The sequence below is a fragment of the Thalassophryne amazonica genome, chromosome 9 (genome assembly GCF_902500255.1).
Source record: "Thalassophryne amazonica chromosome 9, fThaAma1.1, whole genome shotgun sequence".
Taxonomy (NCBI): domain Eukaryota; kingdom Metazoa; phylum Chordata; class Actinopteri; order Batrachoidiformes; family Batrachoididae; genus Thalassophryne; species Thalassophryne amazonica.
The window spans coordinates 74,490,187-74,502,557 of record NC_047111.1 but is presented as its reverse complement, the minus strand read 5'-3'; the positions used below and the strand labels follow the sequence as shown (position 1 = coordinate 74,502,557).

The 12,371-nt window shown below is 38.5% G+C and overlaps 1 protein-coding gene across 1 annotated transcript in view; it reads right to left on the bottom strand.

Moving 5' to 3' along the window:
• Positions 1-819: 819 nt before the first annotated feature.
• Positions 820-12,371, bottom strand: part of pigs (phosphatidylinositol glycan anchor biosynthesis, class S) — a 16,626-nt gene continuing 5,074 nt past the window's right edge. The window contains exons 6-12 of the mRNA XM_034178382.1: positions 11,268-11,508; positions 7,661-7,803; positions 7,352-7,466; positions 4,122-4,267; positions 3,906-4,006; positions 3,618-3,828; positions 820-2,098 (exon numbers count right to left, since the gene is read on the bottom strand). Of these exons, the coding sequence (XP_034034273.1) occupies positions 1,820-2,098; positions 3,618-3,828; positions 3,906-4,006; positions 4,122-4,267; positions 7,352-7,466; positions 7,661-7,803; positions 11,268-11,508 (1,236 nt within the window). The 3' untranslated portion in view covers positions 820-1,819. The remainder of the gene's footprint in view (positions 2,099-3,617; positions 3,829-3,905; positions 4,007-4,121; positions 4,268-7,351; positions 7,467-7,660; positions 7,804-11,267; positions 11,509-12,371) is intronic.

Below are 12,371 nucleotides of genomic sequence, written 5' to 3'. Positions count from 1 at the left end.
CAAACTATAGACAGATCTCAAAGACTTGGAATTCAAAGTTCTGACCGTGGCTCTTGTGGACAACCACAGGCAAAACCCCAACATATTCCAAAGCCTGCAAACATCTCCCCCACCAACCTTTCTGCTGTCATCGGGGTGATCTGATCTGAGTGGCACTGCATACACCTCAGCCCACTTGATGAAGTAGTCCATGGCTACATGTCTGTGACTGGGTAGGGCCTGAGTAATGGAGTGTGTTTGCAATACTAGTGACGGTTCAGAGGGAGCAGTGGTAGAATGGCACCATATGCCAAGCCCATACTGTAGACAGCCAGGTAATTTAGGTCACTCTAAAATGTGCATTTGAGCTCAGAAAAAAAGATGGTTATTAAGTGAAGCCCAATGTGATGGTCCTGGGCTAGTTTGGTTACATATGGTCTGCAGCTTTCAGGCCAGATGGATGGACTGCCAAATATTGAGAAACATATTGGGGTGGCTTATGGCAGAGAAATAAATTTGGTTCACAGGGAACCATTTCTAGAGTCAGGATGGCATTTGCACATGCCTTCAAAACTTGTGATGTGTGAAAAACTGCACGATTTAGAGTGGATTTTCATTATCCCCTATCTGAGGTACAGCTACAATAAACAGGTTATTTAATCAGCATCTTGCTATCTCACACCTGTCATGTGATAAAGGTTGGTAAAGGTTCAGTGCTCTCCAACAACATTGATTTGAACACATTTGTGAACAAAATTTGACAGAATTAAACCTTTTATGTTTAACCTCAAAGAATGAAAAAAATGGTAATGAAAACAAGTGTTGCATTTATATTTTTGATGAGTATATTTAACTGCAACAGCTCTGTACACACCTGATTCCATCAGATCAGACATTAAGCAGTGTCTGTCCAGATTAGTACTTTCTGGGAGACTGCTTTGGAACACCAGGGGCTATGAGTATGCTTCTCCATGTAAAACCGGAGGTGTTAGGAAAGGCATCTGCCCTAAAATATGTTGCCAAATCTCAATGCAGACATCTAACAGATCTGCTGTGGCAACCCTGAGCAACTAGGGGCAGCCAAATGCCAAAATAAATAATAATAATAAAAAAATCACTTGCCAGGTTTCATTAGTCAAAGCACATTATTATAGAAAATGATGAAAATGTTAAGTACAAAAACACATTTTAGATTTTAAAAGTACAGAATCCACATCTGGATCCCAATCAACTCCAAAATTCAATAGGCTCCCTTCTATCCAACTTCCAATTGCTCCTTGACAAGCAATTCTATTTCAATTTGTAAGAGCATCTCACTCTGGGGATAACAAAAACTAGACCAAACAGAATAAAGAACTGGCACGAGATCCAGGTCACATCAGTATTTCAAATAACTTCAGGAGAACTAACAGTTGTAGTATTATGGAAACATGCAAATTTGTAACCAGTCCGCACTAAACAATTTAGTAATCAATGCTGCCTGACCTTATTGGTTCTTGTGAGTTCAACATGTTTAACAAAGGACTTATGCACAGTAAGTAATCTGGTAAGTTTAGAGCAGGACTAACCGGTTATTCGCCATCCTGATTTGAATACAATACATGGTATTAATATTTTTTCTTGACCTTTTAATAACTTCTAAAATGAGATAAAAAAAAATTCACAATTCAAGCTTTCAAGGTTTCAGTGTGTGACAGCCACAGCAGATGATCAATAAAATCCTACACCAAACAAATATGCTCAATTTGTAAATGTTACCCATCGATGCTTCCTGCCTATTTGTCAAGGGCACAGTTATTATAGTTCATTTAGGGTCTTCAGGTTCCAACACGAATGTTTCTCAGTCTTTCTTGGCTTGTTTTTCCCTGCGTCTCTGTCTGGCTTCAGACAACATTTTGAGCAGGGACAGCAGGATAGGAACACACATGGGCAGGAAGAGAGGTATGTAGATGGCAAACTTCTGGTCATCAGGAAAGTACAGGAGGTGGAGGAGTGAAGGATCAAAAAAGGCTCTCTCCGATGCCAAGATGGCTTCTTTACTGTACTGCAGAGCAAAGGCCAGGTTGCCCGCCTCTAGCTCAGCCACCGCCAACTGCACTGATGTCACAGCACTGGACACCTGAGTGACACAAACAATCAAAGGTTAGACACAAGTGACCAATTAAGAACAGAGCACTTTAAAACATATTCCAGTATCAAATTCTTATGCAATGTTAGGTGCAAATTGGACTGAAAACTTAAATTTTATCATTGAAGGAAATGACCTTGACCACAGTTAGTGTTGGGCGAAATGAAGCGAGGCTCTGAAGGCTGTATCGAGCAAAAGGGGGCGTGTCAAATGAAGCCCCGCTTCGAGGCCTGTATCAAACCATGTTACTAAAGCTAAACGAGGCCTCGTTTCCTGAAACCACGTGACTGCTTCGTTGAGTGAATCGATTCGCTGAAAAGCGCTCGGAAAAATGCAGGAAACGTTTGGTGCTTGCCCTGTCCAGCGCGTGGAGGAGAGTGATTGAAAGGTTAAATGCCTGCAGCTGGGATGCAATTTTATGGATTGTTTTAAATTGCTGATTATGGACTTAGCAGCCCCTCTCTCCCCAAAATAGTCTTTCATTGTTATAAATTATTATTTGAAACCACCCATTAAAAAAAAAAAAAGACATTAATATGTCTCAAAACTAATATGTCTAAGGCCTTGTTTGTTTAATTCACTAAGTTAACGAACAATATTATTCTTGGTTTATTAATTTATTGTTTCAAGTATTTATTTGCAAAATTTAAGGTCAAACATCAAATCCAGGGGGTCGTCAGAGTAAATTCATCCTGTGCATTTCTTTCTCCACTTGATGGCAGTACAGCAAACCAAGCGCTGCGTGAGGCCTCGAGACATGTATCGAAATGTTTGATGAGAAGCCTCGAGTCTTGAATGGGGCTTCATTTGCCCATCACTAACCACAGTGATTGACCTTTGGTTAATTTAATGTTGCATGGGCAATTTTAGAATCCACTTATATTTGTGTGCCAAGTCTGGTGAAAGTTGGACTGAGAAAATAAATAAATAAAAATAAACTTCATAATTTTGACCTCTAAACAAACCCCTTAAGGGCAATTCTGTGGTCAACCTACATGCACAAAGCAAGTTTGGTGGATATTGCTCATAGCCTCAGAGTAGTGGCAGGCGCGCATACACACACACGCAAACCTCAAATGAAATGATAGTATGATTTTAGAGGTACTTATTCTAGACCTAGCCATGTCAAAAAAACAAAAACAAAACAAAACTGAAAATCCTGTGTTGTCAGACCTAAAACTGGAGAGGGCAAGAAAAGCAAAAGCCACCAAACAGAATCAAAGCCCAGTGATCAAAAAGGACATAGTGACTGTGAATGTAGGTCAGCAGTCAGGATGTCAGAGTTAAAGGACTTTGCACAAAGAGACAAAAGGACAATGTAATGAGGGGACTATTGGACCACAGCAGAGGTATGCACTCTCTGAACACACCATTTATATGCATTGTACTTGGTGTGTAAAGATTTTATAACTGACACCCATTATTATTTTTTGTAACCACTTTTCACACCATTTCATGTGTGAACATAGCCAACACAGAGTGAGAAATGCAGCTTGTGCATGCATCTTACTTGTTGGGCAATGTTGTCATTGATAACGATGTTGCCTATCTGGTCCAGCAGCTGTGCCAATGAGGTTATGGTGGTGGTGGCTGTGGCAATATTTTCCACACTTCGGCTCCACATGAGGCGATCTAGTTCCCAATCAGCTAATCCTGTGTTGCCACACGGTGCCAACTTGAAGCCAGGGGGAGTAGAAGATGACTGTACACCAAGCAGCAACCTGATGGATGGTGGTACAGGAAGGTTACACTGCCTGCAGGAAAAATAAAATCTATTGTACTGTAGGTGCCGACTTACCTTAGCTGGGTGAGGAAAACTCCCATGACTTTGGCCATGTTAATATTAATATCAACCGGAAACAATGACTCTGGTCCATAGAAACTGTTAACATTATAAACCTATAAAACAAGGGTGCAGACCTTTTGGTAGAATCATGATTAAACATATTAAATCACATACAGATACATCTAAAACAATTTACAGTGCTTAGTTTATGGTCACCTGGGACCTTACCATAATACCTCCCCATCGAGGGGCGTGAAATGCATTGGAAGGCACTTCTCGTTTCTTATGGTCATAGATGTAGAGTGGTGAATGATGGGCATCCGGAACATACAGCAGAAAATTTAGCACTGGGTTGGAAGATGCTGCATTTGAACCTATGAGAAGGGAAGAAAAGTATATACAAATAACAACACCAGAACAAACTCACAGCACATACAATTAGGCCCATAAGTAACTGGACAACACCACTAATGTCGTGATTTGGGCTCTGTGCTCTTCTGCATTGTATTTTGAAATGCAACCTTGAATGCAATTGTTTAAATGATTACAGCTTTAATTTTTGGGTATTTACATTTGATTTTAGAGGCTCAAGTGTGACCAGACAATTGGCTGTACAGCTATACACCATGGTGTATATACCATAATGTTTTTATTTATGGAGTAAGTACAGTTGTGCTCAAAAGTTTACGTACCCTGGCAGAATTTTTGCTTTTTTGGCCATTTTTAAGAGAATATGAATGACAACACAAAAACTTTTTTGTCACTCATGGTTAGTGGTTGGGTGAAGCCATTTATTGTCAGACAACTGTGTTTCCTCTTTTTAAATCAAAATGACAAGAGAACTACCCAAATGACCCTGATTAAAAGTTTACATTCCCCTGTTCTTAATACTGTGTATTGCCCCTTTATAACATCACTGACAGCTTGGAGTCTTTTGTGGTAGTTGTGGACAAGGCTCTCTGATGGTAAAGCTGCCACTCAATATGTTTCAGACTTTATATACATCAATTACAAAGAAATACAAACAATATGGCACTCGATGATAAATCTGCATGGAGTAGACAGTTCTCAAAACTGAGTGACTGTGCAAGAAGTAGAAGAATGAGGAAAGCCACCAAGACATCCAGACAACCCAATAGAAGTTATGGGCTTATGTGGATGTGATTGGAGAAATTGTGCACAGTGCAAACTTTGCATTTTGCATCACTACTCTTAGCTTCATAGTGGAGTAGAGCAGAGGATTTTCTTTCACCAAACCAGATCAAATCCAGGCTTGCATCTCAGATGTACCTTCTGGCATTTCGTAGCTAAACTTTCAGGTCTTCTTTTTAAGAAAATCCTTCTCTATACCACTTCATCATGAAGATGGATAACTGGTGATACAAAATGCGAGCAGGATTAGACGTGCCTGACCAGGGCAAATGTCTCTCAAGCGTGATTAGAGTGTTCCAAATGCTGTTTTGACGCTGTGATATTTAGAACACAGTCAGAATGCAGTTACAGGCCACCTTGACTGCCGTTTGATATTTTTCCACTTTGAACGCACCCAAGAGTTGAGTGCATGTGCGCTACATTCGGGATGGCTGCATGACTTTGTCCAACTGATTGGAGTGCACTCAGAAAGATTTTCAATTGTGCCTTGACTTTGCCCGAATGGAGGTCGAAGTCCCATTCGGATGGCATTCGGGCTCATTCAGCCTCTAGTGTGATGGGGACATAAACAATGCTTTTCTGCACAGTCATGCCCTGATCCAGATCCACAAACCTCATCTTTATGGGATGGCTGGTCAAGATGGAAACTACAATTTATGTTGTCATGTAATGTTTTTATGTATTACACTGTATTTTTTAGCTTTCAAATCCATGATAAAAAATTTGAGGTTTTATTTTGTATTCCGTTTTGACTAAGCTAAACAGTTTAAATTGTTTATATTTTCATTTCTGTATTTTGGTGGAAGAGTTCTTTTTTCCCTTCCTTGAAAATTTATATATGCACCTTTTATTAAGTCACATTTACGGTTCAGTGTCACACAAACTGTCTTATTTTATTTAGATTTTTTTTTATGCTTGTACATATGGGCCAAGATGTCATTCTGCCTTTGGTGACTGTAGATAGACCCGGAGCTTACACATAACCCCTTTCTTTGAGGTTGGTGGTGGAATCATAAGAGACCTCAACAAAAATATGGAATCTATATTCAGGGTTACAATTTTGAATTTACTTCTTTAATTATGGGTAAGACTGAAATGCTATCAAACAATACTTATTTGTATAGAATTTTAATAACTGCTGGCAAAAAGGCTGTGACCAGACATTGATTCCAATCCTGAACCACCTAATCTTGGAAAAAGTTAATGATATGAAGATGATAGATATTGTAAATGAATGACTTTTTTACTCCGGTTACAGATGAATAAATTTTCAAAGCTATGGTCAAAATGGTCATTTTATGCTTATGCTAACCAAAAGCAATATGCAGAAATCTTGAATGCACAAGACATGTTAGTATAAAGAAAAGGTATTTGGAATAGTAAGAATTATTATTTTTCTCATTTTGCAGCCGATCTGCTCTGTGTAAGTCTGATCCCATTAGATCTCAGATGCTAAGCAGTGTGGGATCTGGTTAGTACTTGGATGGGAGACCTCTTTGGAACACCAGCGGCTGTGTGTGTTTCTCCAGGTAAAACTGGAGTTGCATCAGGAAGTGCATCCGGCATAAAACTTGTGCCAACTACCTGTGCGGATCTGGTTGTATCCGCTGTGGCGACCCCGAACACAAAACAGGAGCAGCTAAATGGACAACAAAAACAATTATTTTTCTCATTTTATTTAAGTTTATTTATTTTAGTCATGAGGATTGTCTGTGATTTTTGTCTTTTGCCACAACGCATCCAGTGTTCTACAGTTTTGTAAAAAAAAAAAAAAAAAAAAAAAAAAAAAAAAAAAAAAAAAAAAATGAAATGTTGGGAATGGAATTGGCCATACTAGTTCTATAACCATGAGGGAATATCAATGTATGTCTTGCAAATTTCTCAATGTTTCAAAATAAAAATCTGAAAAACAGTAAATGAATAAAAAGACCTCGCCAAGATTGTTACTGGAAAAGAATGATCTCATTTTCACACTCCATGGTAGTAACTCTGGTGTTGCTTTTCATCAGAGGCTGGCACATATTCGGATGAGCATGCAGCAACATACGGCACCAGAGTGTACTCCCAGATCAGACTTCATCATATTGCCATTTGCCCAATGATTGTTTCAGCCCTTAAGGAGGGTCTACACATGAATATAATTGTTATTCCTATGATTGTCACTCAATTTGTACAGCAGATTTATGTAAACTCCATAGTGGTGGTGGACAAAGGCATGGTGAGGAAATTGGCCATTGTCCAATTACTTGTAGATTATGTAGCATTACCTCTTCTCAAACATTTGGTATTTTTGATTGTTTATTTACCCAGTCTAGCCTCCACAGGGTTGATGACGTGTGCAAGGCTGTCAGCATTGAGTGCGTAGGCATTGCGACTATTGTTAAATCGAGGGCTGACACCAAGTACAGCATAATATAAGGTCTGTAAAGAAAAAGTGAAGAATAACACAGAGTATCAGTATCTTTTCTTGGTGATATGGCAGCTGTATGTGCACGCACGCACGCACACGCGCACACACACACACACACACACACACACACACACACACACACACACACACACACACACACACACACACACACACACACACACACACACACACACACACACACTACCTGAGAGTCAATGCTAAAATTGGCCACAGGGGCCAGTTTTGAGAGAAAAGGTTGTATGTAGCTCTGTACGGCACCCTCTATGTCCCAGTGCAGCCGGTGGGACTTTGGGTCTGGGTTTAACAGACTGAATGTAATCTCATAACCTAAAGAGAAAAGAAGAGCAAGAAGGAAAAAAGAACAAAAGGAAATATGAGCCGTGATTAGCTAGAATTTAAAAAGTAGTTTACAAACACAACACATGAATACAATGGATTTTTAAAAACAATATAATACAATAAAGAGAAAATACTACAACAGAAAACATAAGGGTAAAATAAAAAGAAAAGGCAAAATGTGCTACAATATAATAATAAAAAAATATTAGAATAATAATAAATAATAATATTGCTAAATCTTTGCAAAAATGTAAACTAAGTTAAATGAAGTTTGTTCTAAAATACAGTAAAAGATACCTATGATGCTGAAAGCCTCATATTTTGTTTTCCTTGAGAACCATTAGTGGTGTCAGATATTGTAAGCAACGGAGACAGTTCATGGCATCACACCCACTGAGCACTTTTCTCAAGCAGACAGATCCCAGCAGTGGATTGATTTCCAAAATCATTTTAAAGTGTAGGTGACATGATATGTAAAATTTTTTTTTTAAAAGTATTTAAGACTAAAATTAAAAAAACAGTTTGAAATTGAGCCTTTCCTGGTGCGTAGTTACTGAAGACATAAACATTCTGATTTTGAAGTGCGTGCCATTAAAAACCAGTAACTTCCTGGTGAGTCCCAAGATTGGAGAAGAAGGAGCAAGTGATATCAGCATCGGAACCATTATCTTAACAGTCCCATTAATTTACTGATTTTTACAGCCTCGTTTCCACTGCGAGTTTCAGGTCGGAGCTACACGGTGTTTTTGGTGTCAGAATGGTTAATTCTCGCTGGCAGAATCCTTTTGATTGGCAAATGGAACACATATTGATGAGCGTGCATGCACGGTGTGTGTGACGTCTGCACTCGATATGAAGGCAAAACAGTATTTTCAGATCATTCTATTTTATTTTATTATTTTGGGGATCATGGGATTTCGTCACATGCAGACTGAGACATTATGAGCAGATGAGGGACTGAGAGTCTTCTAACTTGCAGTGCAAAGCAGCTCGTTGACAGCAGAGACTCGACCCATCAGCTGCAATAACGGATTACAGCCGGCACTGTAACATAGCACCAAACTCCCATGTGACAAATGGGACCTAGGCTTGTTTTTTTTGTTTTTTTTTTAAACTTACATGTGTGTGTGCCCTTATTTCTTGAAGTGAGCTATTATTAAAAGGCCTTTATCACACAACATCAACGTTTGAGCTTGTAATAAAGTTATGTTATATTCTCGTCAAAAACATACCTTGAGTAATGTTTTGTTTTATTTTGCACATACATACATCACCGACACACCACAAAGAGATTTCCATCAGGTTTCATCCGATTATGAGCATTTTAGATGCCTACAGAAACTATCTCAACCAGTGACAACATATTACAGCAAGAGCCCACAAAAGTATTTTAAAGGCCTGACTAAAGTGTAATGTGATTTTTAATAAGTAATTTTCATGAAAAAAGACAAATGTGCAGTTTACAGCATTTTATTTTTTTCTTGTGTAAAAACACAGCTTAGATGTGGTTTGACCGAAACAAATTGTCATTAAACTTAAATAAAACAGTTGTATATAATTCTCGTTTTACATTACTTAGTCCACATTTCATTTTATCTTATGTTTATATTAGTTGTGCATATGCTCTGAATAATTTACCATTAAATTTCACTATCTTTTATTTGGCTAAAAATTACTCGCACCACAGAAAGCACCTTTTTGGAGTTGCACTCAAATCTCGTAATGCAAATTACAATGACAATAAAGGTGATTCTGATTGAGTCTTCTGATTATTATTATTAATATATAAATACAAATAAATTAAAATTCGTAATACATTTGACTCTCTTACAACAACAAACACTAAGCCATTAATCATTTATTATACAGAAAACATGCACACAAACTGTGCTGTGATGTGAACAGCTTAATGCTAACTTTAACATTGAAAACGCCACAGACATGCAAACGCGTTAGCATCGGTCCCGTTTTTAAGTTATAAAATACATCTATCAACTGTTTTAGAAGACCACAACAGGTCGGTTTAATATAAAAAAGGTAAATATTACTCTCAGACATATGCTCTTTAGGGTTTTACTGGGGGAAAATTAAAGATAAAGTGAAATAATACCACAAACCATCGAAGCAGAGTCGGATCATTGCTTCATTGGTTCAAAGCAAAGCCATGCCTTGCTCTACTTGGGGAGTGTCTGCCAACGTTCCCACGAAGACAGTGAGGAGAAGGACCGTGGCTCACGGAAAGCAGTAAACAGAGCGGAGAGGAGCGAAAATTCATACAGTCCCTTCCTCCGCAGTCCACGCTGACATTGCTGCTGCTTTGATTAGCGCAGAATGGGATGTTGCTTTGACAGTGAGACTATCATATTTCGGCCCCAAAACACGCATGACACCACGTGCGCACGCGTATGTGTGGTTAAATTTTCCAAATGACGGAAATCCGTCATGGTGACGGAGAACTTTATCCCATGCATTAACTGTATTCAAGAAGAAAACAATATTTATTTTAAAAATATCTGATATTTTCAATCCCTCGTGTCATTTTTCAGATGTAAAATGTATGTACCTGTTTCTAAGAAAAAATAAAACAAATAAAAAAATCCACACTTTCTCATCACTTTTTTCTGATGTCACAGATGGTAAACTATTTTTTAATCAGTTGATTCCGACTAAAGATCTGGCCAAAAAAAAAAAGTTTATCATCTCCACCCACATGCCGAAATCACCTGCATTATTTATTTATTTATTTTATAATCACCATTCTGTATTGTCACTGTGTCAGACTGAAGGTTTTCCTCCAAGGTGTAGTCTCCCTCATTGTGGTCTAAATAAGGCTCAAACCATAAGGCTGTGTCCCCCACAGTTTCTTCAGAATCACCTCAAGACTGGACTTAAAAAAGCTCCACACTAGAAAAAAAAAAACGTCCGAAAACAACTCAACCTCCGCCATGTTTACAATTGATTTGGGCCTGAATCAGCAGGTGCCGTTCTGGTGATGACGTAACAACAATATGGCAGTGGCTCAGGGCTGAAACAGAGCGCAGGCTTCAGACAGCTGTTGTTTATCCTTCATCTGCGCACTTATCAAATTTTATTGTTCAGGATTCTTTAAATATCAATATTTCATAATTTTTAGTGATTATTTGTGCACGTTTTTTTGGTGTCACCTACACTGATGATGTTGCATCAGAGCTTGAATGAAAAATCTACAAACATCATTTAGCTGAAAATTAAGTCATAAATAACTCATCTGGACTTCAATGGGATGCTATGAAATATTTTACCAAAACGATTAAGCCATTTGGTTAATTTGTCTTCTATGACTCCATTTGTGACACAGTTTTTGTTCTTCAAGGACATACTCAATGCGAGTACTGGCTTTGTTTTTCATGGTACCAAAGGCTATTATTTATATAAAGGTGAAATTCAATTCTCAGACACTGCAGTGGACCAACCTGGACTGGATTTGAAAGCTCTCATGCTGTCAACGATACTCTCCAAGTTGCCAGGGCTGAGGCGCACTCGGTCACTGAGGGCAGCAATGATGTCAGCGTGGCTGAAGGACATCACCTCTAGCACCTGCTTGAGCCGAGGCTCCAAGTGAGTCAAAAGGTGCTCCAGTGTCCTGCCCACTCTCATCTGGGCCCCAATACGGAGCAAGGCTGTCCGTCGCTGACCAACATACACATGCACATCCTGAAAGGCATTAAGGACAGACCAGCGGAGAATATTTTTAAAGTCTTAAAGAAAGCATCAGGTCCTAAGTACTAGAGAAAGTAATTCCTTACTTAACTCCAGAAGTCTATAAATTAGTGGCCAACCTACGCTACGTTTTAGAGAAAAGGGTAGTCAATGGCTGATGTAATACTGAAGTTTTGGAGAGTTTGTCATACAACACCATAATTTAATATGACTAACAATAATAATAACAACAACAATTAACATACAAAAAAGCTATACTTGAATGTCCATTTATTTACCATTAAACTCAAGAGTTGGCATGTTTCCCACTGTTTCAAAACACCTATCCCCATTGTTTTAAAGCGCCTGTCTACATATAAACTGCTAAATAACAGCTGAGTGGATCCTTGTCAATTGATTGGTTGGGATTATTCATACCATTTGCCATTGTTTCATTTAGCGAGCAATAGTTATTTTTTAGTGTGCAATTTTTGTGCTATATGAAATGTGCTATTGCACACCAAGCCCACCACGCATGCTCACAGAACCGGGGGTGGCATTTAGCTAAACAAGGCAGAGTTTGTTTTACTGGTGGATGAAGATTTGAAGGAGCTAACTGACGTTGCTAATTCTTCTAACACAAAATACAAATCCACTACACTGTAAGCGGTCTGGAGGCAAGAAGAGCTGTTAGGATGAAAAACTGGACAAATTTCTGATGTGATTTTGTGCTGGACTAAGAAACTATAAAAAGTCTTTTTTTTTTGGAAGTGTTCATGTTCCATCTTTCACCTAATGATTGAACTGATAAAAATTCATTATTTGTATAACATAGGGGGGGAGTCCAAGGATCACTTCACAGAAGTCACACAGACAAC